At 51.2% G+C, this 25,327-nt stretch overlaps 9 protein-coding genes across 9 annotated transcripts; 6 read left to right on the forward strand and 3 right to left on the reverse strand.

The window, feature by feature from the left end:
- Positions 1 to 300: 300 nt before the first annotated feature.
- ASPBRDRAFT_56270 (phosphoinositide binding protein ATG18) lies at positions 301 to 1,901 on the forward strand (the record flags this gene model as incomplete). Its single annotated transcript, XM_067627527.1, has 5 exons — positions 301 to 352; positions 419 to 573; positions 707 to 866; positions 923 to 1,799; positions 1,853 to 1,901. 5 exons carry the CDS (start codon positions 301 to 303, stop codon positions 1,899 to 1,901), a joined length of 1,293 nt encoding a protein of 430 aa, XP_067477726.1.
- A 1,487-nt stretch (positions 1,902 to 3,388) lies between these two features.
- On the reverse strand, positions 3,389 to 5,127 carry ASPBRDRAFT_56271 (uncharacterized protein; the record flags this gene model as incomplete). The annotated part of the gene is made up of 6 exons (XM_067627529.1): positions 3,389 to 3,811; positions 3,873 to 4,105; positions 4,227 to 4,388; positions 4,445 to 4,636; positions 4,698 to 4,959; positions 5,014 to 5,127. The coding sequence occupies 6 exons, from the start codon at positions 5,125 to 5,127 to the stop codon at positions 3,389 to 3,391; spliced, it is 1,386 nt and encodes a 461-aa protein (XP_067477727.1).
- A 623-nt stretch (positions 5,128 to 5,750) lies between these two features.
- On the forward strand, positions 5,751 to 7,521 carry ASPBRDRAFT_621861 (putative sarcosine oxidase). The gene is made up of 2 exons (XM_067628356.1): positions 5,751 to 7,411; positions 7,487 to 7,521. The coding sequence occupies exon 1, from the start codon at positions 6,117 to 6,119 to the stop codon at positions 7,254 to 7,256; it is 1,140 nt and encodes a 379-aa protein (XP_067477728.1). The 5' UTR covers positions 5,751 to 6,116; the 3' UTR covers positions 7,257 to 7,411; positions 7,487 to 7,521.
- A 189-nt stretch (positions 7,522 to 7,710) lies between these two features.
- On the forward strand, positions 7,711 to 9,108 carry ASPBRDRAFT_128565 (tRNA(Phe) (4-demethylwyosine(37)-C(7)) aminocarboxypropyltransferase; the record flags this gene model as incomplete). Its single annotated transcript, XM_067618069.1, has 1 exon — positions 7,711 to 9,108. The coding sequence occupies one exon, from the start codon at positions 7,711 to 7,713 to the stop codon at positions 9,106 to 9,108; it is 1,398 nt and encodes a 465-aa protein (XP_067477729.1).
- A 140-nt stretch (positions 9,109 to 9,248) lies between these two features.
- Positions 9,249 to 9,941, reverse strand: ASPBRDRAFT_31380 (nucleobindin SSP120; the record flags this gene model as incomplete). The annotated part of the gene is made up of 2 exons (XM_067622892.1): positions 9,249 to 9,733; positions 9,827 to 9,941. 2 exons carry the CDS (start codon positions 9,939 to 9,941, stop codon positions 9,249 to 9,251), a joined length of 600 nt encoding a protein of 199 aa, XP_067477730.1.
- Positions 9,942 to 10,253: 312 nt separating this feature from the next.
- ASPBRDRAFT_44657 (uncharacterized protein) lies at positions 10,254 to 13,013 on the forward strand. The gene has a single exon (XM_067625249.1). The coding sequence runs from the start codon at positions 10,387 to 10,389 to the stop codon at positions 12,577 to 12,579; it is 2,193 nt and encodes a 730-aa protein (XP_067477731.1). The 5' UTR covers positions 10,254 to 10,386; the 3' UTR covers positions 12,580 to 13,013.
- Positions 13,014 to 16,199: 3,186 nt separating this feature from the next.
- Positions 16,200 to 19,666, forward strand: ASPBRDRAFT_44659 (protein arginine N-methyltransferase). Its single transcript, XM_067625250.1, has 5 exons — positions 16,200 to 16,703; positions 16,759 to 17,380; positions 17,443 to 18,260; positions 18,318 to 19,004; positions 19,064 to 19,666. Exons 1-5 carry the CDS (start codon positions 16,590 to 16,592, stop codon positions 19,316 to 19,318), a joined length of 2,496 nt encoding a protein of 831 aa, XP_067477732.1. The 5' UTR covers positions 16,200 to 16,589; the 3' UTR covers positions 19,319 to 19,666.
- A 1,796-nt stretch (positions 19,667 to 21,462) lies between these two features.
- Positions 21,463 to 22,539, reverse strand: ASPBRDRAFT_622125 (uncharacterized protein). Its single transcript, XM_067628357.1, has 2 exons — positions 22,133 to 22,539; positions 21,463 to 22,005 (listed from the first exon to the last, which is right to left on the reverse strand). Exons 1-2 carry the CDS (start codon positions 22,328 to 22,330, stop codon positions 21,727 to 21,729), a joined length of 477 nt encoding a protein of 158 aa, XP_067477733.1. The 5' UTR covers positions 22,331 to 22,539; the 3' UTR covers positions 21,463 to 21,726.
- A 91-nt stretch (positions 22,540 to 22,630) lies between these two features.
- Positions 22,631 to 25,268, forward strand: ASPBRDRAFT_129269 (UNC45-central domain-containing protein; the record flags this gene model as incomplete). Its single annotated transcript, XM_067618125.1, has 2 exons — positions 22,631 to 22,711; positions 22,839 to 25,268. 2 exons carry the CDS (start codon positions 22,631 to 22,633, stop codon positions 25,266 to 25,268), a joined length of 2,511 nt encoding a protein of 836 aa, XP_067477734.1.
- Between the last annotated feature and the right edge of the window lie 59 nt (positions 25,269 to 25,327).

Below are 25,327 nucleotides of genomic sequence, written 5' to 3' on the forward strand. Positions count from 1 at the left end.
GTGGAGGCGCTCGGAGTATATATACGGCGAACCGTTACTCGAGGATCAGTCGCGCAAGCGAGAGATGCAAATTAAGGCCCATCAACAGTGACGAAACCGGTTTCCAACTAGGGATCTCTCTAACCCCTCCATACCCGTCACTAGAGCGCGTTACTCCTCAGAACGACGTGATATCACCACAGCTCCATCTCGGATCTCTCGGTCTAATCATCACACGGCATACTGTGCCGCCGTATCGGTTACTCTAGGAAGGCAAAGTGGAGAGAGGTGTGGTCGATCCCGGTGATCGACGAAGCAACGATGTCGATGAACTTCGTGACGTTTAATCAGGACTATAGCTATCTGGCTGTGGGTAAGGGTCTTCCTGCTCCGAACTCCTACCGTCTACACTCATGAGATATGTCTTGACACCTGTCAGCGACTTCCAAGGGATTTCGCATCTTCACCACGGACCCTTTTGCGAAAAGCTATGAGACGAAAGAAGGGAATATTGCCATCATTGAGATGCTATTCTCGACGTCCCTGGTTGCGCTGATTCTATCACCACGTCGCCTTCAAATAACTAATACCAAGGTTCGTAGGATGTCCTTCGCGCATGATGCTAGATTCTGCGTTTTCAAATGTCGCATGACTTTCTCCCCTGCCTTCTGCTGCGCGATTCACGAGGCGCAAATGGTTAACGCTTTTTCACATCTACAACATATAGCGCCAATCCACAATATGCGAGTTGACTTTCCCCACGACCGTACTGGCGGTGAAGCTGAACCGAAAACGGCTCGTCATTGTGCTGGAGGACCAGATTTACCTCTACGATATCCAGACAATGAAGCTCCTGTATACCATTGAGACCTCTCCCAATCCCAACGGTAAGGCTGCGACTACTTTCGGATATGGATGTGCTAGGTTGTCTAACTGCTGGCAGCACTCTGTGCCCTCTCCCCATCCTCGGATAACTGCTATCTGGCATACCCTCTGCCGCAAAAGGCACCGCCCTCTACGTTCCAACCTCCATCTCACGCTCCGCCGGGAACGACACATGTTACACCTACAAGTGGCGAGGTATTGATCTTTGATACTTTGAAGCTCGAAGCCATCAACGTCATCGAAGCGCATAGGTCTCCTCTAGCGTGTATCACGCTGAATAGTGATGGAACACTTATAGCCACGGCGTCGGACAAAGGAACGATCATACGGGTGTTCTCTGTGCCCGACGGGCGTAAGCTATACCAGTTTCGGCGAGGGTCGATACCATCGAGGATCTACAGCATGTCTTTCAACACCACCTCGACTCTCCTTTGCGTATCCTCCTCCACGGAGACGATCCACTTATTCAAACTAAGCCTTCAGTCACAGTCGCCAGATGCCACACCGTCCTCTTCACTTACTGCCGCTGATCGGAGGTCTAGCCAAAGCTCACTCGGACAACTATCTGACGCCGATGACAGGGTTGGAGATTTGGGCGCATCCGAGCTTGCGTCACGGAAACACAACGGGACTCTGATGGGCATGATCCGGCGCACCTCACAGAATGTTGGCAGCACATTTGCTGCCAAGGTTGGAGGCTATCTCCCCAAAGGAGTCAGCGAAATGTGGGAGCCTGCTCGAGACTTTGCGTGGATTAAACTGCCGAAATCCAGCCAAGGACCTGGAGGAACTGGGAACAACGGCCCATTGCGCAGTGTGGTCGCCATGAGTACCAACACTCCCCAGGTGATGGTAGTGACGAGCGACGGCAACTTCTACGTGTTTAGCATCGATCTCTCCAAGGGTGGTGAGGGGACATTGACTAAACAATACTCGTGAGTGTGCTTTCCACATAGGTATAAGATGACATCTATTGACTGATAATCAGTGTGCTCGACACAAATGACCGCTTGGGTTACTCCGTGATGGATTATTGATCTCGCCATGATACCACTCGTTACGTCTACTGCCACATGTCGATCGTTACAGCGCCCGTTGCATTTTGTTCTGATTTGAGCGTCTATATACTTCTAATAAAGCCACTGCGCGCCTCCTCTTCGCCCTTACGCTATCGTTCAAGCCCTTTGAGGTGCTACTTCTATCAGTCTCTCAGGCTCATATCTCCGAGCCCTACCTTGCATGGGTCCTATCATGCGGTGACTACTGCTCGTCTCGATGCTCTTACTATGTAGAACCCAATGTCTCAGACCCAAGGTAGCTCCGTCACGGAAGGTTGGTTCCGCATTGAGCGCCATCCATCTCTGATCCCGAGCGCTATAGTATGTTGTTTTACTTTGTGTATACCAATTTGGAGTGGCACCCGCATGACTGTCACCACTTACCAGCAAACCTAATCACTGTAACACAATGGGAATTCACCAGACGACTGTCTCAATTCCATGCAAAGAAATACTTCTATCACCAAGCAGGTGTATCAGTGGGCTTTCCATGCCTGATATATCCGATAGCAATCTATATAGTCCATGATCTTCCTCTACCATCCCATCCACTTCATCCCCTAGCTAACCAGCAAGTGGCATTTACCCATCAACATGGCATCCATCTAAGCCGACTGCAAAACCTACTTCACTACCCTCAACAATTCCACCTCAACTCCCTCCAAAGCCCGTCATCCCATAATCGAACCAGAGACAACTACATCTGTCGCTGTGGAAACAGCAAGAAACCCTCCCCCTCTTCGCCTCACTAGGCAGCAAATCCACTCCACGCGATTTCTGCCCCGAGACCAAGAACATAAGATCAACGCAGAGGCAAATAACTACCTCCCCACATCCAGCGACATCCACACCATGGACTACACCTTCTTCAGAGGGCGAAGAACGACACCTTCATTGATGTCATCTGAAGAACTGAGATGGTGGCCGGGAATACTAGGGAACATCTGAAGTGTGAGTTGGGATGAGTAGGTGTTTACAAAGTATATAGAGCGCTCAGAGGGACAGTATTGTGCGCCAGTTCTGTGGTATGCTTCTTCTAGCTTGGGCTATGTCTTTATGTTGGATAAACAAAACGAGCGGTCGACGGGCGTGCGGGTTTTGATACGGGGAAAGATGAAGAAGACTATTGTTGATGCTGTAGCTGGTTCGTAAGGTTTGAGTGGTGAAGCTATGATTGATGGTTCTTTTCTGGTTCGAGAAGAGGAGAGTGAGTGGTTGGCTTGGTTGTTGTCGGGGAATAGATGCGCTGCGGAGTAAAGTGGAATATGATGTCTTTTGCTGATGGCTGTTCTTCCAACCATAAATGATGTAGTAGCATCACAAGCATTGAGAAAAGAGTGCGTGATCTTATGGAAAATCATCAATTCTTTTACATATAATTAAGATCTTATATATGGCTTGAAATCAGACTCGTCCAAGAGTTCCGTCAGATGCTATCTTCATTTCCAACGACGAGACCACGTTCATCATGAGTTCGAATTATCAGCGCACGACCACGCAGAAGACTCCGTAGTTGCTTTTCCAGACGCAACGATATTGACGATAGATCCATAAGTTCCACCAATCATCATAAAAGTCCCAAGAGCGATAATCAAGATATTCCAAAGTAAAAGGAGTATCCATTTGAGGGTCGGCTGTTGCTCGCTGCCATATTTCCAATTGTCATAGATCCACATGCAACCCATGGACTGGAATGACATGACAGTCCCCAACAGGGCACCGATGAGTGAGTTCAGATCGCCAAAGTTAGGAATACCGCTGGCAATGAGGTAAGATGCAATCGTGAAGGCAAATGTGCACCCCAGCCAAGTTGCCCAATGCTTGAAGGTGTTGGCGGTCATATGTTTAGATCCCCGTAATAAACGGATGAAGGTGTATTTGCTTGAGAACTAGTATAGATAAGTAAAATGCTAAAGATTGAAGTCAACTCGCATTCATGTCATCACTCACATGGATACCGAGTACTGTACTGGTTATTAGACCAGGAAGTGAGATGCCATATGCGACTTTTTTTATCAATGTCCCGGCGGACCCGAGGGCTGGAGATGCAACATATGAACCGCAATAATAATAAATTACTACGCCAACAGTTATGTATATTATGGTTATCACGAATTGGCATATTAGTAGTGATCTTGTGTAGAGTGAAGGATCGCGCATCTCTGCTGCGATGGGGAAGAAGCCTGAAGAATCATCAGCACACCAACTGTTCACATCTGTAACAGGTCATCTTCCTTGACAGGCGTTGATAGCAACGCCAAGATTCAATATGCTTCAATGAAGAAGTTATTGGGCTACACGCACCAGGAGCACCGGAGTAAGCAAATACGATGGACGAGACTGCTGTGATTGCCCGAGTAAACGATGGATTGCCCACAAGCTTATAGTCCGATACCCAGAATGTATCGCCCTGTGGCGCTGTTGGAGGACGTTCCTGGAGAGCGACTGCTACCGTCGCAATCATAACTAGCGGTCCCTGAGTCAGAACTAGATAGAGCAATCGGTTGTTAAGAGTCACTCACCCGCACCGAATATTGATGCCACTCCAGCCCAAGCAGCCCACTTCATCTTTCCCAAGGTGCGGGTACTTGATAGGATAAAGGAAGCAATTGCAGATACTGCGACTAAGACAGCAGTACATGTGCCATGTGCCGAGACGGCATTCAAGCCAATCGAGGTACTCAGTAGCCCAGAACCAGAACTAAAGATCCAGTCTAGAGGGTAGGAATTAGACTCTATGCGGGATAGAAAGAGCAGGGCCTCTTCGAGACCCACAGATGCAGACCCCAAATGCAAAGATCTCCCGGCCCATCCGGCCGAACATCAGCTCGCCAGCATCATCGATGGCGTAGACTTCCGGATGGTTTAACTTGAAAGTACCGATAACGTAGTTAGCCCAAGTGGTGATGGCTGCAATTGCGAGCAGGCAAATGACGCCTGGTACTATCCCCAGCGAGTCGAAAGCTTGGGGAATGGAAAGAACACCAAGGCCAAGTTGATTTTTCAACATGAGAGCCACCGTCCCTAGCCATCCGACCTGACTCTCATTAGGTATTGGCATACACGGATGTTGAGAAGTAGAAGTACCCACGTTTCGGTAATTCGGCCCTTGCTCAGTGATTTTGCCAAAAACTGCATCTTGCGTGGTGGAAGGAGCAACCGACGAGCTTTCCTTGAGAGCTTCTGAATCTTTGATATTCGACATGATTTCGATATGCTACTGGAATGGATCGCGCCGTAATGACTGATTGTTAGAATCTCTAAAATGCATGATTGCTTGTAAAGAGGGACTGAACGGTTCTCTTATATAGTAGGATAGATCGACAACAGATGACTAGTGATAGTTAGGCAACATTCCAAGAGTCAGTTAGTAAGTAGCAGAACTGCCCCTTGCTACCACATAGCGATATCGAACTACTGTCGACCGAAGATCCAAGAGTCACAAGATAGATGCGAGGGGGTACCCCTTGGGTATTCTCATACCCCGGATAATTCGTAGACTGAAGAGATGTATCAAGACTGATATCGATGCAAGCAACTTGTAGTTCTCGCTACGGATTTTGTATCCGTTACCAAGATCGACCACGCATGCGACAAGGTTTCCTCCCTTCGAGCATAGCTGGCCAACTCTTGAAGTCTTGATGGTCTGAATTGTCCGCTACCTTCTATTGATGATCTGCCGGGGCTGGGAATTTAACTTGACTTTTCTCTATTATCAATGGCATTTCTGATGGAGACAACAGATGATCTTTTACTATTTCCGATTACTCTAAGTTTGAATTCCATTCCCTCTAGATCTTGTATGTGTAGATTATAAAGCGATATTTACTCCAGTTACTTTATGTTATAGTCAGACAATAGATGATAGTATCCAATCAAACAACAGAATCAGAGGGAAGAGCCGTAGCGTCGAACCCGAGCACGAGGGGGTCCGAGCATGCGGAGAAGAACATTCCCCAACTTCACTAGTGCCCATTAATCCCCCGATAACTACAATATTGTAGGTTACACACCAAGTGGAAGCATCTCCGATTCCCACATGTTGGATGAGGGGTAGTTAAGTACCCCTAACGTCGGCGGTCTCAAGATATGATGGTCGACCCCTATACAGTCCATCCCATCAGCCTTCAATATCCCACATAATACCCTTCTTCTTCATATAGTCTGCGTGTCAGTTTCCCCCACAGAAAAATAATGGAACGATACGATATTGCAGTCGTTGGCCTGGGTGCCCTCGGGAGTGGAGCAGCATACCAAGCAGCCGTCAAAGGAGCCAAAGTGATCGGCTTCGAACAGTTCGAGTTGGGCCATGTCCGAGGGGCCTCCCATGATACCTCACGAATCGTCAGGACATCCTACGGCTCCCCGGAGTTTGTTGCACTCGCACGATCGGCATACAAAGATTGGGCCGAGTTGGAAAAACGGTCCGGTTTGAACCTCCTAGATATAACTGGTGGCGTTGTATTCCTTCCCCGCGGGGGACCAATCCCTGCTAGCGACTTTACCAATAGCCTCGACGCCAACAGCGTTCCTTACGAGCTTCTTGATTCTCAAGAGGTCAACCGACGATGGCCGGGGTTCAATCTCCCCGATGGGATTGATGCCGTGTATACAGCAGATACCGGCATCGTGCATGCTTCTAAAGCCGTGACAACCATGCAATATCAAGCTCGTGCTCATGGGGCTATCTTGAGGGAGAAGACACGAGTCGATCGAGTGATACCAGACGGCAGTGGTGTGATCATCGACACGTCCAAGGGACAGGTTCGAGCTGATAAAGTGATCCTGGCAGCTGATGCCTGGATCAACAAGCTTCTTAGACCTCTTGGAAATGAGATTCCCCTTACTGTCATGCAGGAACAAATCACCTACTTCAAGCCGGACAATCCAGCGCTCTTTGAACCGGAGCGCTTCCCTGTGTGGATATGGGCTGGCGAGAAATGCTTCTATGGATTCCCAACATACGGAGAGCCAACAATCAAGGCGGGTCAGGATGTCCAGCAGAATGTTATGGCGCCTGAGAATCGTACTTTTGTCCCCTCGCGGAAAGTGTTCAACACACTCAAGGACCACATGGACATGACAATCCCGGACCATGGCCAAGACGCGCGAACAGTGACCTGTCAGTACTCTATCACGCCGGATCGACAGTTCATGATAGGTCCGCTGCATAAGCATCCGAATGTTATTATTGCGCTGGGTAATGGGCATGCGTTCAAGTTTGCTCCTGCTATCGGTCGAGTGGTGGCGGAGCTGGCCATCGACGGGAAGACGACCGATGATATCTCCAAGTTTCCGGTGCCGACTCCGACTGCTAGCAGTAGCAAGTTATAATTGATCAGTAAATAATTCTTTGAGCCTGGATTGTATGGCTAGTATGTCGGGACATAACATTCAAGGCAACTGTGAATTCTTAGCTCTGTGTCTATAAGTAGCCATCCGCTCATGCAGTGATTCAAGTCTTGGAATGAAAGCGTCGTTCGATACTAGTAAGTGTGGCATCCTTAAGAATAACCAACTTCAGACTATGACACAGCAAAATTAAGATCTGACAATTGTTTTAGATTGTGTGGTGACTTTTCGTTGTTGTGATCTTTGCATGTCATAGTATCAGCCTTGTCTAGAAGTAAAACCCACAATACTGTCCCCACTCCCCGCAGATCATGTAATTTTCATCATAGCCCGTCAGATCATTACACTATGAGCAACTAACCACCAAGGTACAATATCTACAATCACCTCTGCGGCTACTCCAACAGCAGCACAGCCAGCAATTGGCACACTCGCCATGCTACCACCCCCCGACAACCTCGACTCTACCACCGACACAACCACAATCACCTCCAACCCATCACCCCTCCCCCTCACCAACGGCAATGCCACCACCACAACCACCACGAAGAACCAGAACAATAACCAGAACAACCACAACCACCCCCGCAAACCAAAACCCACGCTCCTCAACCCCCTCCAAAAAGGCATCACAACCTACCTAACCCACCACCACCACCACCACAACAACAACAACGATCATGATACAATCCTCCCCACCTCCTCCCTCCCCAAACGCTTCACAATCTACGCCCCCCTCCTCCTCCTCCCCGTGAACGCCCTCACGACCCCACCCGCCTGGCACGCCCTCTACGACACCCTAACCCCATCCCAAAAAACCACTCTATACGAATGCATCCTCTCCGCCTTCTCGCGCTACAACCTCACCCACATCGCCATCAACGCCCCCATCGCATTAACCGACAACCAAGGCACCGAGAACCGCATGCGCAGTCCCGGCGGACTCCTCCCACTATACGGGGACTTTGGGCCGGCGCCCAGCACCATCGCGAACGTGGATGCGCCAACAAGTGAGGATCTGAGCCGAGCGTTGTGGGTGAGCACGGTGCAGAATCATGGGATTGAGCAGATTTGGGCGCCTATGTATACGATGTTCTCGAGGGGGAATGTTACGGAGAAGGCGAGGATATTGGGGTATGACAATCATGGGAATGCGATGGAGGGGTTGGAGGATATGGGGATGGGGGAGGAGGGGATGAGTGTGGTGGATATGTATGCGGGGATTGGGTATTTTGTGTTTTCGTACCTGCGCCGGGGGGTACGCAGGGTTTGGGGGTGGGAGATTAATGGATGGTCCGTGGAAGGGTTGCGGAGGGGGTGTATGGCGAATGGATGGGGGTGTAGGGTTGTGAGGATTCATGGCGAGGAGGGTGTCCTAGACGGGGGTATAGGCGTGGAGGAGTTGGTGGATGGGTTGAGGGATGGGGAGGATGGGGATAGAGTCGTTGTGTTTCATGGTGATAATCGGTTTGCGGCGCGGATTTTGGCTCAGATCAAGGATGTGATGGAGGCGCGCGGGCGGTGGGCGCCTGTCAGGCATGTTAATTTGGGCTTGTTGCCTTCGTCGGCGGCTGCTTGGGGGGATGCGTGTCGGATGGTGGATCGTCGGTTGGGGGGTTGGTTGCATGTGCATGAGAATGTGGATGTGCGGCGCATTGAGGAGATGAGGGATCAGGTCACGGCGGAGGTGGGGAGGTTAAGGGCCAAGGCTTTGGAGGTTGAAGATGAGGGAAAGGTCGTGGCGGAGTGTCGGCATGTTGAACAGGTCAAGACTTACGCTCCGGGGGTGATGCATTGCGTGTTTGATGTCAAGGTGCCGGCGCTGGAGTTATAACGCTCATTGACGCGGTATGCTTCGTTTGGTTTCAATTACCGAGGGTATAACCACCCCACGAGGATGCTCGTCTCATCACACATTTATATGTACAGTATCATCAACTATAACAACAACAAAGGAATCTAATGTACACTCATCTAAGCTTGCTTGCGGAACCTCTGCGGTATGTTGGCCTCAACGATCTGCATGCTCTCGAGCTGCTCGAGGCGCTCCATCGCCAGATCTTCCTCGTCGTGCCGCCGGAAGTGCTCAATGTCTTCGGGGTGGGTGAGCTCCTCCTCTGTCGCATCTTCGCCATGGTATTTCTCGAAGTGGTGGATCTCGTACTCATACTCAATGTCGCCGTGGTGACCCGGACCGAATCCCAGATCGGGCAGCCGAGTGCCCTCGGCGATAATGCGCATCCAGTTGTCGCGGGTGATGAAGCCAGTATTTGTGGGGTCGAAGAGACTAAACACTTCTCTTAAGGCCTGGGTCTTGCGATCCTCCGTTGCACCTGCATTCGTCTCATCGTCCATGCCGTATGTCTTGCGCACTTCCTCGGGAGTCCATGCCCCGGATTCATCATAGTCGTGAAGGGAGAAGAAGGAAGCAGGGTCGAAGGCATCAATGTGATGCTCCTCTGTCAATTGGGAATTAGATAGTTAGTCTCACACAGTTGCTCATATCCCGGGACGGATATCAACATGATAATTAACCAGTACGGAGTATTTACCTTGCATATGCCGGGTGGCCCAATCCGACGAGGGCGGCTGGTCGGGGTGAGAACCGTGGGCACTCACGAAGCTGCCACTCAGGGCCAAGAGAGCAGTAGCGAGGGCGACGAGCATTGTCGGGCGATTGAAGCACAAAACGGGTGGGGATATAAATAGAGCCACGAGGCGCCAGGCGAAGATCCGACGAGTCTTAAATTGGCAGAATGAGATCTCGCGAATGTGACAGATCGCCGGGACAAAGGAAAGGGATGGCTGATTCTGGCTTACATTCACTTGCTCCATTCCAAGTAACTAGTCCAAGTCTTGGTTCAACAAGCTGGAGTTCCGGTTTGCTTGGTTTGCACTGCCGGTGGTCCGACTTTCGTTTAGCCGGTTTTGGATCATCATCAAAAGATTCTCGACTTCCCGCCAATATTTCCCCCCTCCGCCCCTTCATCTTCCCCCCGACGTCGATTTATCCGCCATTGGCTGTCGGGTCCTTGTGATCAATCAATTGGTCACATTTCCCATCCTCTGATTCTTGCCATTGGAGTCGGTTCATGGCAGAAATGACTTGAGAATGCAAGGTCTTTGGTCCCGCGCCGCTCCGGCGCAATCCACCTGCCGCTGCGTCTCTTGCTTAAGTACCGTATCCAATGGTGTGGCCTCGAGAGGTTCTTCGGCAGCCAGCAAGAAACGCCTCCGGATCGGAAACTCGGTAACAGCACTATACACCAGCATCTTCGCCGCCGCCGCTTTGGCCGACGCCCGGGCCAAGGGTCAGCGCCGTCACGAATGGGAGGAAAAGATCGCCGCAGTCAAGGAAGAGGTCATTGAGCTGGTGGATGAGGAACAGCGTCTGGTGGAGGCTCTTCTGTCGCGTCGGAAGCAGGGATTTCTCAATGGAACGTTACAGACCAGACAGTTCAGCACAGCGACTCGCCCGGCACCTTTGAGATACCAATGGCCCAGGAGGACCGCACCGTTCGCTTCTTTCCACTCAACGACGGCCTTTGCCAATGAGAGAGACAACCAGATAATCCGTGATCTGGTCGCAGAGAGCGAGGATCCGCTGGCGGAGGATGCAAATGAGGACTATGGCCTTTCTCTGGAGGATGACGATACACTCACCTGGCTCACTGGTGATGTGGTCCGCCAGAAGGTCATTCGGAAGCTTGCGCTCAAACAGCTAGCTATCAGACTTCTGTTGCGGCCGGCAATTGCCCACAGCTATCAGGGTGTCCAGATGAACTACACTGCCGACTTCTCAATACCCCAGTTGAGAGTGCCGCAGTTGCTAGCGGAATTGAACAGCCTTCGGCGCAGGATGCGTCAAGTGAAGGGGTCGGAGAAAGCCAATATTGATGATTTAGCCAAGGACCTCCGCGTGCACTCGATTCGACACATGACGGAAGAGCGGAACCGGCTCGATCGGGACGTCCAGCGTGATACCGAACTCTATATGCGAAATGAGATGCCCTTGCAGGAGCTTCTCCTCCGGCTAGCCAACAACCTGATGCAATGCACGGACCCGGACCGGCCAGAAGTCATAAAGAAGATGATTCTTGCGTTCACCAAGACCCGTCAAAACGATCTCTGTGATCTGATCTTGAAGACCATCCTTCCACACAAGTTCCCGCTCAGCGCCTCTCTCATCCTCACGATCCTGACCTTCTTCCGTAAATCCAAGAATCTCATGGGTTTTGACATTTTCCTAGAGATGTTGAACGGACACGGCTATCCGGTGGACTTGAATGGCTTGGGTCTCTATCAGCGCCAAGTGGTCAACGGGGTCGAGATCATCGTCCCCCCGGTGGATTCGGCGAACCCCGTCATCTACGCCACCCTTATTGTGTCTTGTCTACGCTTCGACCAGCCGGACCGCGCCGATGCATACCTCCTAGCTGCGAGATCGGCAGGGCACATGGACGATTTTGCTATTCTGAACTCCTATCTGCGGTTCTGTGCTATCCGCACCGACTGGGAAAAGGGAGTTCAGACTCTCAAACGAACACTGGCGTTCATGGTCTCCTCAACAGAGCATCAGCTGTTCCGCCTTGAACGACTCATTGTGCTGATGGTGCATATGTGTGATACCTGCGAACAATACGACATGTCCGAGGCCATCATCACATCGGCAGTGAACAGCGGTTTCACTTGGGAAGCAGCCAGCAAGCAATTGGACATCAAGTCTCCCCACGACCCTCACCACAGGAGATGGTCATCGGCAGCGGAGGCCGCACCAAAGGATATGCAAGACAAGCCAGCATGGGAGAAAGCCTACGCCTTTGTAAACGTTATGAACGAGCGCCTGAGCGCCTACGAGGGAAAATCTCCCTCCAAGAAGTGGCAGGACATGATAGAGCTCTACTCCCAGCAGGTCCTAACCGCCATGCTCGCCGGATCCCCAGCGTCCGCCAACACTCCTAAAGCCCCTGAACCAGTCTTCGAGGACAAGGACCGCCAGAGCCTGCTCCAAGAAATCAGCAAGCAGGTCGAAAAGGCCAAGAAGGAGAACGAGTCCACGGCTGCAGCCCAGGAACATGAGATCAGTTCCCTGAAGGCCGAAATCTCACAACTCAAACAGATGGTCTTCGACCTCCACCAGACTCGCAAGCAGGAGTCTACTATCCCGTCGCCCCCTCCTTCTCCCCCTCGCTCTAGCCACACCCACCAAGACCACCTCCTCCGTCGAAAACACGAACACATAGCTCCCACGCCGGAACTCGAATCTTCTTTCAACAAAGTCAGTATTCGATATATGAAGTCGTAAGACACAGTCACCCTAGCCTCTCAAGGCACTCTACTCCAGAATGACTGTATCCTCAGGGCTTCTTATTTCCCCTTCTTTCCCCTCCCTCTTCTACGTCCTCTTCAAGATGGAACGTACCCCTCCGTATACCCTACCTATCCCTCCCTATACCTATACCTCCCTCTGATGTACGGTGAAAGTGTGTCGATGATAAACTAGCCATTCTCTGGCCCGCATTGGGATTGCTTTGATGCTTTTATATCTCTAGGTGGATAAATGCTACCTTGAAACATTTTGTACAGTACCTATCATACTATAGCTTGTATTTTTCTCTTTTTCTTGTGATGATAAATAAGGGTTAGAATTGAGCGTTGGATTCCTATCTCCCTTTGGATACTGTTGGTTCGAACTGAACTGTTGAATAAAGCGACATCAGGGTTAGTACTATCTTCAGAACTGATGTCCTCTATTATGCAAAGGTTACTACGTAGTTAGCGGTATCAGTTTGTCGTTCACTATATTGTACTGGACGCGGATGTTTCAATTATCATCGATTGAACACTACAGGTCTACTGAGTACAGTGCACACTGGGATGATGTTGCTTTGTATGCGACGAGACAAACTTTTTTCTACTGGTATCTATAGTCTGGATGTAGAGTTGGGAGAAGAAATATAAAGTAAATATCGCGAAGTCCCCAGGAAAGCCAAAGTCCGTAAAGGGAGAGAAAAGCCCGGAGACATGAAGAGAATAAGATAATAAAGTAACAAATGAATATAATAAGTACTCAAAGTAGAATGAAGATAGAAGAACCGGATACACCCTTTTTAATTGAGCTGCATGATTATCATGGGCATGAAATAAAAGAAACATGATCTATAGATATCGTGACAACAAAGAATTAACCTAGTCTATCGTCTTCTGCTGGAATCAGAGCGCATCTTCTCCTTGCGAGAAAGTCTCTCAGCGGCGCGAAGGAGGGAGGAGCGAATCTCGCCCTTGGGGAAGCCGGAAATGTCATAGTAGGTAGGTGCGATGTCCTGGTAAACGCTGTGTTAGTACTATTCTGAGTGTGGTGATTGACAAGTTAAAGGTAAGACTTACAATGAGCCATTCAGGCTTGACAGCCGTGATAGTCCGAATGTAATTCTTGGTGGTGAGGACGAATTCGTTGTAGAGGACCCATTCCGCTTCGTGGTTCAGAACGGTCGAGGGGTGCAACAGAACGTTCTGGTTGTCCTTGATCGTGACATACATGTTCTTGCCCTGAGCCTCCTTCTTGGCGACCTGCATGAAGAAGCCGGCGCACAGCGCACGGCGAATGTTCTCGTAGTACTTCTTGTCCTCGAAGGGAGTCGACACCATCTCGAGTTCCTCACGCTCCATGATGCGCAGAAGCTGCATGCGCACATTGTCTGCCGATTGCAGCGATCTCAAAGAGAGGAAGTGGTCGTGGCACCATTGCTTCAAGTTCTCCTGCGCTTCAGGACCCTTGAAAGCATGGTAGACATTAAGAAGGGTGAGGTGGTCACCGTCGGGGTGGGCGAAAAGATCCTTCATCTCATCGGCACGCTTGCGCTGAGAAGCGGGTCTGACGAAGACTTGCGGGACAGAAAGCAAGGCTGTGATGGAGAGAATTTCGTTGGAGCAGTAGAATTCGGGGGAGCTGATTAGCATCACAGCAAGTGCAGGATCAAGAGGGAACTCGGAGGCCAGGCGTCCCAATTGAGTAAGATTTCCATCATCGTCCAAGCAAGCCAAGTAGTTGAGTTCCTCCAGAGCTCTCATCAGAGTCTCCGGGGCAGGAGGATCCATCAGATCGAAGTGAACGAGATCATCGATGCCTAGCTTTTTCAATTCCAGCACGGTAGAAGAAAGGTTCGAGCGCAGAATCTCGGGGTACGTCTGGTCGATAAGTTCCTTCTTGAAAGCTCCTTCAGTGTACAAACGGAAGCACTTTCCGGGGCGCGTACGACCAGCACGACCAGCTCTCTGTTGCGCGGAAGCCTTGGAAATGGGAGACACCAGAAGAGACTCGACACGGATACGAGGGTTGTAGATCTTCTGCTTCGAGAAACCAGGATCAACAACGTAGACGATACCGTCGATGGTAAGCGAAGTTTCAGCGATGTTGGTGGATACAATGACCTTCCGGCCGGGACGGCCTCCAGGACGGCGGGCAGGTGGTGCCGGTTCGAAAATGCGCTGCTGCATATGCGGGGGCAGACTACCGTAGAGAGGGTAGACCTTGATGGGACCAGCATCGGCCTCTCTCACCATCTCATCAGCTTCTAACGAAATCTTCCGTGCGGCGTCTTCGATTTCTTCTTCACCAGTCAAGAACAGAAGGATATCACCTTCATCTTCTGTCGCGTGGATCTGCAGGACGGTGCGAATGGCAGCTTCGACATAGTCCTGCTCGGGCTCAGGAGTATAGAAGATCTCAACGGGGTGGGTACGACCGGGAACGGCGAGGAGAGGGGCATCGTTGAAGTAACGCTGGAACTTCTGCGCATCCAGAGTAGCAGACATGATAATGATCTTCAGGTCAGGTCGGCGCAGCACAACTTCCTTGAGAAGACCCATAAGAACATCGGTGGCCATTGTTCTCTCGTGAGCCTCATCCAGAATGATGGTACTGTAGCGGTTAAGGTTGTGGTCGTTCATGGCTTCTCTCAGAAGCATACCGTCCGTCATGTACTTGAGCACAGTCTTGGAACTGGTCATATCTTCGAAACGAATGCTGTAACCGACTTCCTCTCCTAGCTTGACATCCAGCTCGGCGGCGACACGTTGAGCGACGGACATCGCGGCGACACGACGAGGCTGTGTACAAGCAACCATCTTGCGCTGAGTTTGCGGCATGTCATCGAACAGGACGAATTGGGGAATCTGCGTGGTCTTTCCGGAACCAGTTTCACCGACAAAGACAAGAATCTGAGACTTTTGGTAGAGCTGCAGGAATTCATCTCTATAAGAAGGAATAGTTAGAATCAATTTGCGATGTGGCGACTCATATGAAACGGTTATGAGAAACTCACCTCTGAGCATGCACGGGAAGGTCGCGACGAGTCTGCAAGATGGAAACATATTTGCTGGAGAAGGGTTGACCGTTGAAGGGGTTGATATCACCATCTTCCACCTTCTTGGCCAGCGCAGCGGTGGTCTGGTGCCTCTTCATCTTCCCAAAGGCGGGGTGAAGATCTGTGGTGCCATCGGTCCAAGTGTTGGAATTGCCGTTGTCCGCATACATGTGAGCCAGGTACGGGTTGTCCTTGGGATCTGTTTCAGACTTGTCCATCTTTTGACGTTTAGCACGCGAGCCGTTTTCAGAATCCGAGCGTCGATCAACCATGACGGCTAGCAAGTAGCGAAGCCAGGAAAAAATGGGTTGGTGGGAGGAGGAAAGAAGTTGGCTGCGGAGCGACAAACGAGAGATGGATTGTCGCCGAACGGGCTTCAGAAAAAAAAGGCGGCCCGGATAGGCAGGTTGGCCGCCCTTCGCCACAGCTGCAGTTTCCGCGCCTCACCGCCCTGCATTCTGCCGCCGAAAACCCCACAGAAATCGCTTACCGCCGGCAAGGGGCATCCAGGCATCCAGGCATGAAAGAAAGTCCGTCGCGATGCACGTTTGCTCAGGTACGCGGGGCTATCCAGGAGCCCATTGTCGCGCGACGTTTCCACTGAAGGGGCGTTGAATTTCTCGGTTAGCATCCCTGCGCGACTGGACCTCCTCCTTTGCTCTCCCATCTTTATTTCCGTTCTTATATGAGATCCTGCCTGGCCTCGAGATGAAAACTGCCGGGAAACTCAATTGATCTGCGATGCGGGACTAACCAGCTACCACTCAGATAGAGACCGTTGTCCACATTCATCGCTTTTTCTTCGCTATATACAGTCGAATAAACTATCTTTTACCTCATGATCCCAGTCTATGTGTCTGCCATCTAGTTGCATATAACTTTGTCATCTTGGCCCGTCACCAAATTTCAGTACCCGTTTGTCGTCTTAGAATATCCGCCGTTGTCAATCATGGACTCGTTCAATCCGGAAGACATGGCTCCTAGTTTTTGCATCGGACAGCATGAAAGCAACCGCAAGAATCCAATCACGGCTGCAATTGTACAGGCAGCTCATGAAAGCAATGTACGCATGTTCTCGACCTGCAATGTCAGCTCATATGCTAACTTAAATGGCTCAGTATGACATGCTTACGGCACCAATCACCACGGAGGCGTTCCATTCTCGCATCCTCACCCTGCTAGGTTCCAAACCAAATGCTCCTCTCACTCCGGCTGCCAATGGGACCTTAATGACTACCGATAACATACGCCCCCTCTTTATCCCTCCGTTAACTCCCGCGGATAGCCACTTGACTCCGGATGAGACCATGTCGCAGATAGTTGGAGTCACCAGCAGTTGGATTGATCTATGCTCCCCGGATCCCCTGATTGCAGACATCTCGCGTCAAGTGTTCATGCGGGAGGTTGCTTATGCAGCCTTTTGTGGCCTTGGGTATCTCTTGATTCCTGGCCCGAAATTGCATCACGGGGATATTCATGCGGAAGGCGTGATCTACTATGCGAGAGCGATACAGGACGCTATCAACCTCGCTCCTTACATACAGTTCCACATTTGGATGCCTATGGTCGATAGCCCAGATTTGGAAGTAGATGGAATAGCCGATCTGTCTCGCCTTGCTCGTGCGGAGTTCCTTGGAGAACCGCTCACAGGACAGCCATCGCGAGTGGATCCTTTTGGCACTTGGGATGCTTGGGACATCATTCGGAGAACTTGTAAATACCACTCGAGGCTCGTCGTAGGTAAGATAATAACCCATGATCTTAACGTTTTGCCCCCCTTCCTGCTGCTAAAATGTTACCAGCACTTTCGATGCCTAAACACCTCCCTCCTATGTCCGTGCAGTCTCGCTGGTATTCCGAACCTGTTCATCTGCTCACTTTCGATGCCAACACCTTCATCAAGAACCAGAAGGGCTATCCCGTACTGTCCAAGACACACCAGGCGCTTATTGGTCGGTTCATGCGCCTACGAACATCCCCTTGGATCCTTCTCTGCGATGTTGGCCCACTTCCAGGCGTAGATGAACAAGAAACTCCAGAAACTAAACTACCCGCTCTGTCGGGCTCTGATTACCCTAGCCTCACCCAGGCCGCGGTTTCTAACAAGAAGCATTATGACCCGACCCCTCATCTTTCCTACCTCAGAAACCTACAGCAACGCCAGCCCTCTAGGAGCGCCATGGAGAGGTTTGGAGTTGGATACCAAGACTATCTTCAGGCGCCCTTGCAGCCGTTGACAGTGAACCTGGAAAGCATTACTTACGAAGTATTCGAGAAGGATCCTATCAAATACAAATGGTATGAGCGCGCGATTGCCAAAGCCCTTAGCGACTGGGCAAGTGAAGGAAAGCCAACTTCAAACCCCGACGGCCGAGTGGTTGTAGCAGTGGTTGGTGCGGGTCGAGGACCGCTCGTGTCACGGGCGCTCCAAGCCAGTGTAGAGACTGGGGTTAAGATTGATCTCTGGGCAGTTGAGAAGAACACCAATGCTTTCGTCCTTCTTCAGCGCCACAATGAGCAGAAATGGGGAGGGCAAGTCAAGCTTGTTCAGTCGGACATGCGAAGCTGGAAAGGCCCGCAGGTTGAGAGGAAGGATGACTCGGGGGCACAAACAGGACCGGTAGGACAAACCCTTGGGATCGAAGATTCGTTACTTTACAATGCCAACGAGGAGCAGGAATCGGCACAGACGTCCGAATCGGCAGCCGCGCCTCCCGTCACCGAGCTCGTTCCCACTACGATTGATATTTTGATTTCAGAGCTGCTGGGCTCGTTCGGTGACAACGAACTTTCGCCGGAGTGCCTTGATGGCGTCACACATTTACTCAATCCAGTCCACGGTATCTCCATTCCGGCTTCCTATACGGCCCACCTCACACCCATCGCGGCGCCGAAGCTTCATGCCGACGTCATGAATCAATCCATCTCGAATCCAGCAGCGCCGGAGACACCATATGTGGTCATGTTACACGCGATTGACTTCCTCTCCACGAACCAACCGTCTGCAACGTCACTGATGAACTCCAGTCATGGGGGCGCTAAACATAGTGCCCGAGACTCAATTTCCACGCTGCCGGGTTCTGGGGAGGCGCCCATCCCATTCGTGCAGACAACCTGGTCTTTTGAACACCCTAACCGGCATATACCTCCTCAGTTGCCGTCCACGTCGACGATCTCCAACTCGCATAACGTGCGTCGGACCCGTCTGTCATTCCCAGTCTACAACCGAGGAGTGTGCCATGGCCTGGCGGGGTACTTTGAGACCGTGTTATACCGCGACGTTGAGCTGTCCACCAACCCTGTCACGATGGACACCAAGAGTGCCGACATGATCAGTTGGTTCCCGATCTACTTCCCATTGAAGGTCTGTATCGCCTACATATTCAAGCTACAGCGCGGGATGCTAATCAGATGCCAATCCAGACCCCTCTAAATGTCCCCGACAATGGCGAAGTGGTGGTGACCATGTACCGGCAAACCGACGACCGCAAGGTATGGTATGAGTGGATGGTGGAAGTGTTTGCAGTGGAAGGAAACGAGGAAGAAGTGGTGATGAGTGGGGGTAAAGGCACATCTTCAGCGGCTGGCAGACAGCCACAGCGATCACGTGGCGGGCGACGTGTCCGGGTTGGGACGAGCGAGCTGCACTCCAGCATCAAGGAGGGCTGCCTCATGTGATGCGGTGAACTGTAGAAGAAAGAAAAAGAAGGGAAGGCTGCAGAAGCAGGCGAATCTGACTAAGATGTGATGATGGACATTATTCTGTTTTTTCTTTTTACATATAAAGGGTAGTACCCTACAGTAAGTATGAATTGTTCCGGTCGAGAAGGATTAATGATCGCCGAAGAAGGCCTTGTCCTTGTAAGAAGTCAGCTCGGCTGCATAGGATCTTCAGCCGGCCGTCTCGGTCATTACTAGGTTGAGTTGCAGCGTGGGTGGGAAGGGAAGCCTGGCTGGCTGGCTGGACTTCCACGGGTTTCAGCAACTACTCAGAACTCCATAGTAATAAACTAACCAACTATTCCTCTCTGACGTGATAGTACGTATTTCTTAGTAGTCAGATCAGGAACGGGGAAAAGAGAAAGTAGCCAAAAACCGAACGACTACTATCATGTCTTGTCCTCCCCCAACAACCCTGTTTGTTCATTTGTGTTTGTTTGTACAGTAGATGGGAAAGAAAGATCCAGGCTGTATCGGACACATCCATCCACTGATTGAGTTGACAAGAAAACCAAACCGAACTCTCTGCCTCACTTACCGAGAAAATGCTACTATTGGTCCATCCCCGACCGAGCATACTACTACTACTACTAGTACTAAGTACTCCGTACCAAGTAGTGCTGTTATGGAGCGAGAGAAAGAAAGGTAGGTGCACCAATGTATCAGTGCGTTTCCCTCCCGGGAGTGGTAGTACTCCGTAAGTAAGTTAAGGACGTGGCTTCGTCCCATTTGGAAAATGTTGAGAAGAATGATGGAACCGAACTTTTTTTCCCCTCCCCCCATTCCTGCATAAGTTTAGTTGATTTGCTGGTAAATATTTCTGCTTACGCTTGTGCATAAGTATGCGCCAAGTAGCATACTGTAAGTTTAGTTTGCGGTACGGAGTAGTAGATCCCGTATCTATTTAGTTCACTCCCGTACCTTGGTTATTTTCATCCATTTGCCTGTCTGCTTGCTTGGCCCAGCCAGTTACTATACTCGGAAGGGGTGCCTGAATGGGATGGGATGAGATTGGACGGGACCATATAGTAAGATAAGAAAAGTATCTTTGTTATCCCCAGCGGATTGGCTGTGCATTCTTCTTCTGCTTTTCTCTATATCTATTTAGTTACTATCTGTAGTATCCTTGTAGTGACTATGTAGCTACCTAATTAGTAGTTGGTGAGTAGGCTGGCTGGCTGGACCATACATACATACAGTTACACCAAGTAGTACCTCGCAGTAGACAGATTCTATCTACCTATCTATCCATCCATCCATCGACTTACTTATTTACTTACTACTTCGTACTGGGGCGCGGACACAGGAGGAAAAAGCCAGATGTAGATCGGAGATGTAGCCAAGCCAACCAGACGACCACTAGTGCGACAGGACTATTCGGACCAAGAACTCTTGGGAATGGTCCCGGGACAGTCAGGCAGTTGGGAATCTTGCGGATCATTTCAGATTTCTTTCCTTTCCTCCCTTCCTTCCGGGCTAACTGGATACATAGTGCTGCTTGAACCGAAAAGGAGGGGGTGTGATTAAGTGAGGCGTGTCCGTTTCGAAGAAAATAAGGTATCCTATCTACTGTTGGGGGAATGTGCTCTGCTCGGCGCGGCAGGACCGGCAGGCAACGTGATGCAACGGACCCCTGTGGTTGGTGTTATCGGCATGAAGGAAAGAATCATTCCGATTGATTGATTATTGAAGCTGCGTGGGCTTATCAATAGGCTGGGCTGGACAGTATTATTAACTTCTACCCCCTTCCCATCTAAGCCGGTGAAGGCGTCATTGATATTCAAAGCGTTGAGAGGAGGGGGTGGTGGTGGTGGTGGTGTATACGGACGCAGTGAGTGCATGGAGGTAAGTTTCATTTTAGTAGTAACTAGTCCACCGTTCTCCGTACTGTGATCTGGCTATGGCTACTAAGTAAGTGTGTATCGGCTAGAGGGCCGACACTGCCGACTCCAAGCGTGGTGTGTGAAGTTGCCAGTATAGTTACTTAGTGTCAGGTTTAGTTATTCTTAGCCATTCATCTTATCGGGGAGGGCGCTGGTGCCCTCCCACACTAAATTGCTATTTGAGTATGATGTAGATATGTCCACCCAAACTTCCAGCCACCCGGGGAATCCACCCCCGTCGTGGGATAGACCTATTACTCCTTCGGCTTCCTGTCACGGGGAGGAATTATAGTTCTGGCTGGTCTTTCCCCGGCTTTCTCTTTGGTCGGATCATATATTATGGGGGTGCGATGAGCAGCTGTAGGAGGATAAGCTTGCTGTTAATGATGCTGATGGTGATGGTGATGCTGATCCTGTTACTTCATAGCGATGATTCAGAAGAATATGATAAAGCCCGTCCAAAGTCCCCATAACTATTACTCTTCAGGAAAGCCCGGAGTTAAGCGCACGCCGAAGGGCGGCCGATCCAAGGGGGGGAAGACTTCCGACCGTCGGGCGGAAGGGGCCCGTTTGGGAGCAGCTGCACTGCTGCAGACCGGTAGATTTAGTACTGAATTTCCAAGGATTGATTGCTTGGGAGAAACTCCGCTGGGGGTGGAAATAGAGTCCCTGCTGGGACCCCCCCCCGTAATAAAACGGTTTGCGTTCGTCTTCCCCCGGTTTGTCTGGGCGTTCGGAGCTCCGAGGGTCTGTCACACCGGGCTTGCTTGGTTACCATACCGTATCAGCCATTTGTTCTCCAAACCAAACCCACATCCCGCCAATCCCTCCCCCCCTCCGTTTCCCCCATACACGCTGTCCCAAAAAAAAAGTAACTGAACTTACTTGCCTCTCCATTCACGCCCAGAGGCGAAAAATAAAAAAAAGGGAAAAGGAAAAGCAAAAGGGTAAAAAAAAAAAGAGACACCACTCCCACCACAGCCTCTCCCTCCCACACCTTCTGCCCATTCATCATCCTGCATCCTATCAGCATTACCCTGTCTTTGCGACCACAACGCACTTCTTTGACTCGTCCTTTTCCCTCCATGATTGCCTGTGTGTCCTGTTGCTCGACCGTCGCTTCGGAGGTCGTGGGTTGACGCAGCTCTCTTTTACCTACCTACCTAAATACCTACTTCTTTCTCTCTCTCTCTGACTACGACTACTTCAATCTCCACTCCCCCGGCGACCTTTTGACCTGTCTTCGGATTCCCCCCGTCTTGCTTCCGACCGGTTTCTCTTATCAGTCCCTCCTCCCCGCCGATTCCTTTATTCCCTCTTTGAACCGGTATCATATCGCTCTTTGTATCCCACCCTACAATTGTCGGCTTCTTGTATCCGGCCTGAAATGGTTCACTCTACGAGCGAGGAACGCGCTGTACATTTGACACGGGAGGCTGTTGAATTAATTGATGCTGGCCATCGTGAGGTATGTCTGGTCGTCTCTCTCTTTTTTTTTTGACCTTTATCAGACCCCGCTGGGTTGTTATCATCCGTCGCCGGCATAGGTACCTTCGTGCCATGTGACTAACCACTCTTTCGTGATGTCATTATAGGCCGCCTCACGAAATCTCCGAGAAGCTCTCTCCTTAGCTCCCGAGCATCCGGCAGTCAAGGAAGCTTTTGTTAAAATCCAGCAGGAAGAGGAAAATGGCCATCACCTGCTAGATCTCTGCCGACGCTATACCAGTGGCAAGGACGAGCCCGCTGGCAAAGACGCCGCCCTTTATCTCCGTACCGACGGACTCAAGCCTCCCGAGGAGGTTGCATTGGAATGTGTCAAGCTCCTGCTGGCGCAAAGGCCACATGCCTTGTCGTCGCTGCAGGATGATATTATCTCGGGGCTGGTTCGCCAGAACGCCAGTGTGCGGCGCTACTTCTCGGAGCAGCTCCAGGTGTCGGTGACCACGTTCTTCGATGAGATTTATGAAAGAGGCGACGGAGCTGCCGTATGCCTCGACACCGTGGTCTTGGACCCTACCGTATGGCCGTCCGAGGATGCTCGTCTACACTGTGAGCGCGAGCTGTTCCTGCTCTTCATCGCCAAGCTCATGGAGTCGGGCCATGATATGGACGGTCGCTCCCTCAAAGGCATCGCGCGTTTGCTTGCTGTCGATGCGGCGAAGCTGCAAGAATTGGTCGACGATGAAGGACTGGACGTGATCCTGTCCTCTTTGGACAGCCGGCTTCCTCTTGAGTGGAGAAGTCAAGCGACCCTGGCAACCGTCAAATACCTGGAGATCTCCGGGCAGGTTGGCGAGGAGAGGTTCTCCCGGCTTGTAACTGCCAAGGTTGTCAAGGGCCGCAGCGATGATTTGATCGAGGCATTCTCAGCCACGGCTGCGGTCTTTCCCGTGATCCCAGAAGTCGCGGCTAGCCTCTTCCTGTCGGAGAGCTACATGGCCGCGTTGGCGCCTTTGACCTCCAGAGACGCGAAGAGCCGCAAGGTCGAGCCCCATTTTCTGGAGTTGTTGAATGCCGCGTGCATGAATAAGGCCTGTCGGGAAGCTATCTCAAAGCATCTCTCGACCTGGCTTTCTCACCTTCTCACCAATGGCTGTGATGAGAGCTCCGAGATGGCGGCGGTCATCTTGGCCAAGGTCCGCACTGCTGCCCAAGTCGGCCCTTCGGACTCCAACGGCAAGGTAGAGGAAGATAACAGCCGGGTCACCGAGCTGGTCGATCGCTTCAAGGACTTGATGTCGAAGCGTAAGACTGAGAACCTTTCAAATGTGATAGAGGGCTTGGCCTACGCTTCTGTAAAATCCACCGTCAAGGAACAGCTCGCCACGGATATGGCATTCCTACAGGATCTTGTCAAGATTCTGCGCGAAAACTGTGCCGATTCGTCGGTCCTTTATGGTGGTCTCATGATCATTGCGAATCTCACACAATTCCCGCCCACATTGACAGAAGAGCAGAAGAAAATGTCCCAACTCAAGTCTTATGCCGAGGCCTCTCCTAGCGGGGCCCGAGCAAATTCAGACCCCCTTGATGACGAGCAACATGTAATTGCACGTTGCAATGCGCTCATCAAGGCAGGTGTCATGCCTCTTCTGGTTGATTGTGGCAAGACGAATCTCCCCTCGGTGCAAGGTCTCATGGGAAAAATTGTCGTTGCCCTGTCATGGGACCGAAAGTCTCGAGGAACCTTGGCACAGCAAGGTGCTGTCAAATTCCTGCTCACTATGGCAGCCGCGAAGCAGGGATCCCCGGGGACCAACGCCGCCGAAGCAGTACAGAATGCATCGCAAGCACTTGCGCGAATTTTAATCTCCGTCAACCCGGTCCACGTGTTCCCGTCCTCTGGCTTCCCCCAGATCACATCCGCCATCCGGCCTCTAACCGCGCTTCTGGTAAGCCCGGAGACAACTAGTCTGACGGCGGAACAGCCGCGGAATCTTTTACCAGTCTTTGAGAGTCTGCTTGCTCTCACGAATCTAGCCTCCCACCCGGATGAGGCTGCTCCTGAAGCTATCGTCCGTCAGGCCTGGCCCGTAGTAGAGGATCTTCTGCTCTCCACTAGTCCCATGGTTCAGCGAGCTGCCTGTGAGCTAATTTGCAATCTGATGACTTGCGAGTCCGGAATCGTCAAATATGCCGATGGCTCCAAGCGCGCGGCGCAACGGCTGCATGTGCTGCTGGCTCTCACCGATACGGACGATATGGCAACGCGCAGCGCTGCTGGCGGAGCTCTTGCGATGCTGACCGAATTCGAAGCAGCCATTGCCGGGATCCTGGAACGGCCGCGGGGTGTCCAGCTCCTGCTGGCCATGTGCCAGGAAGACGATGAAGGTTTAGTGCATCGCGGCGTGGCCTGTGTGCGGAACATGACCTGCCTTGCCACGGGCGATATTGGCCGGCGGGCCAAGGAAGCCATCAAGGCAAACGGAGGCGTTAATATATTGAGCAGTGTGCTGAAGAAGACGAAGAACCCCGCGGTACTCCAAGTTGGGGTGGAAGCCTTGAAGCCATTGGTCGAATAGATAGCCGACAACCGAGCGGCGTCCTTTGCTGGGGTATCTCCCAGCAGTTAATACATTTC

Source organism: Aspergillus brasiliensis (genome assembly GCF_001889945.1).
Source record: "Aspergillus brasiliensis CBS 101740 unplaced genomic scaffold ASPBRscaffold_8, whole genome shotgun sequence".
Classification (NCBI taxonomy): Eukaryota; Fungi; Ascomycota; class Eurotiomycetes; order Eurotiales; family Aspergillaceae; genus Aspergillus; species Aspergillus brasiliensis.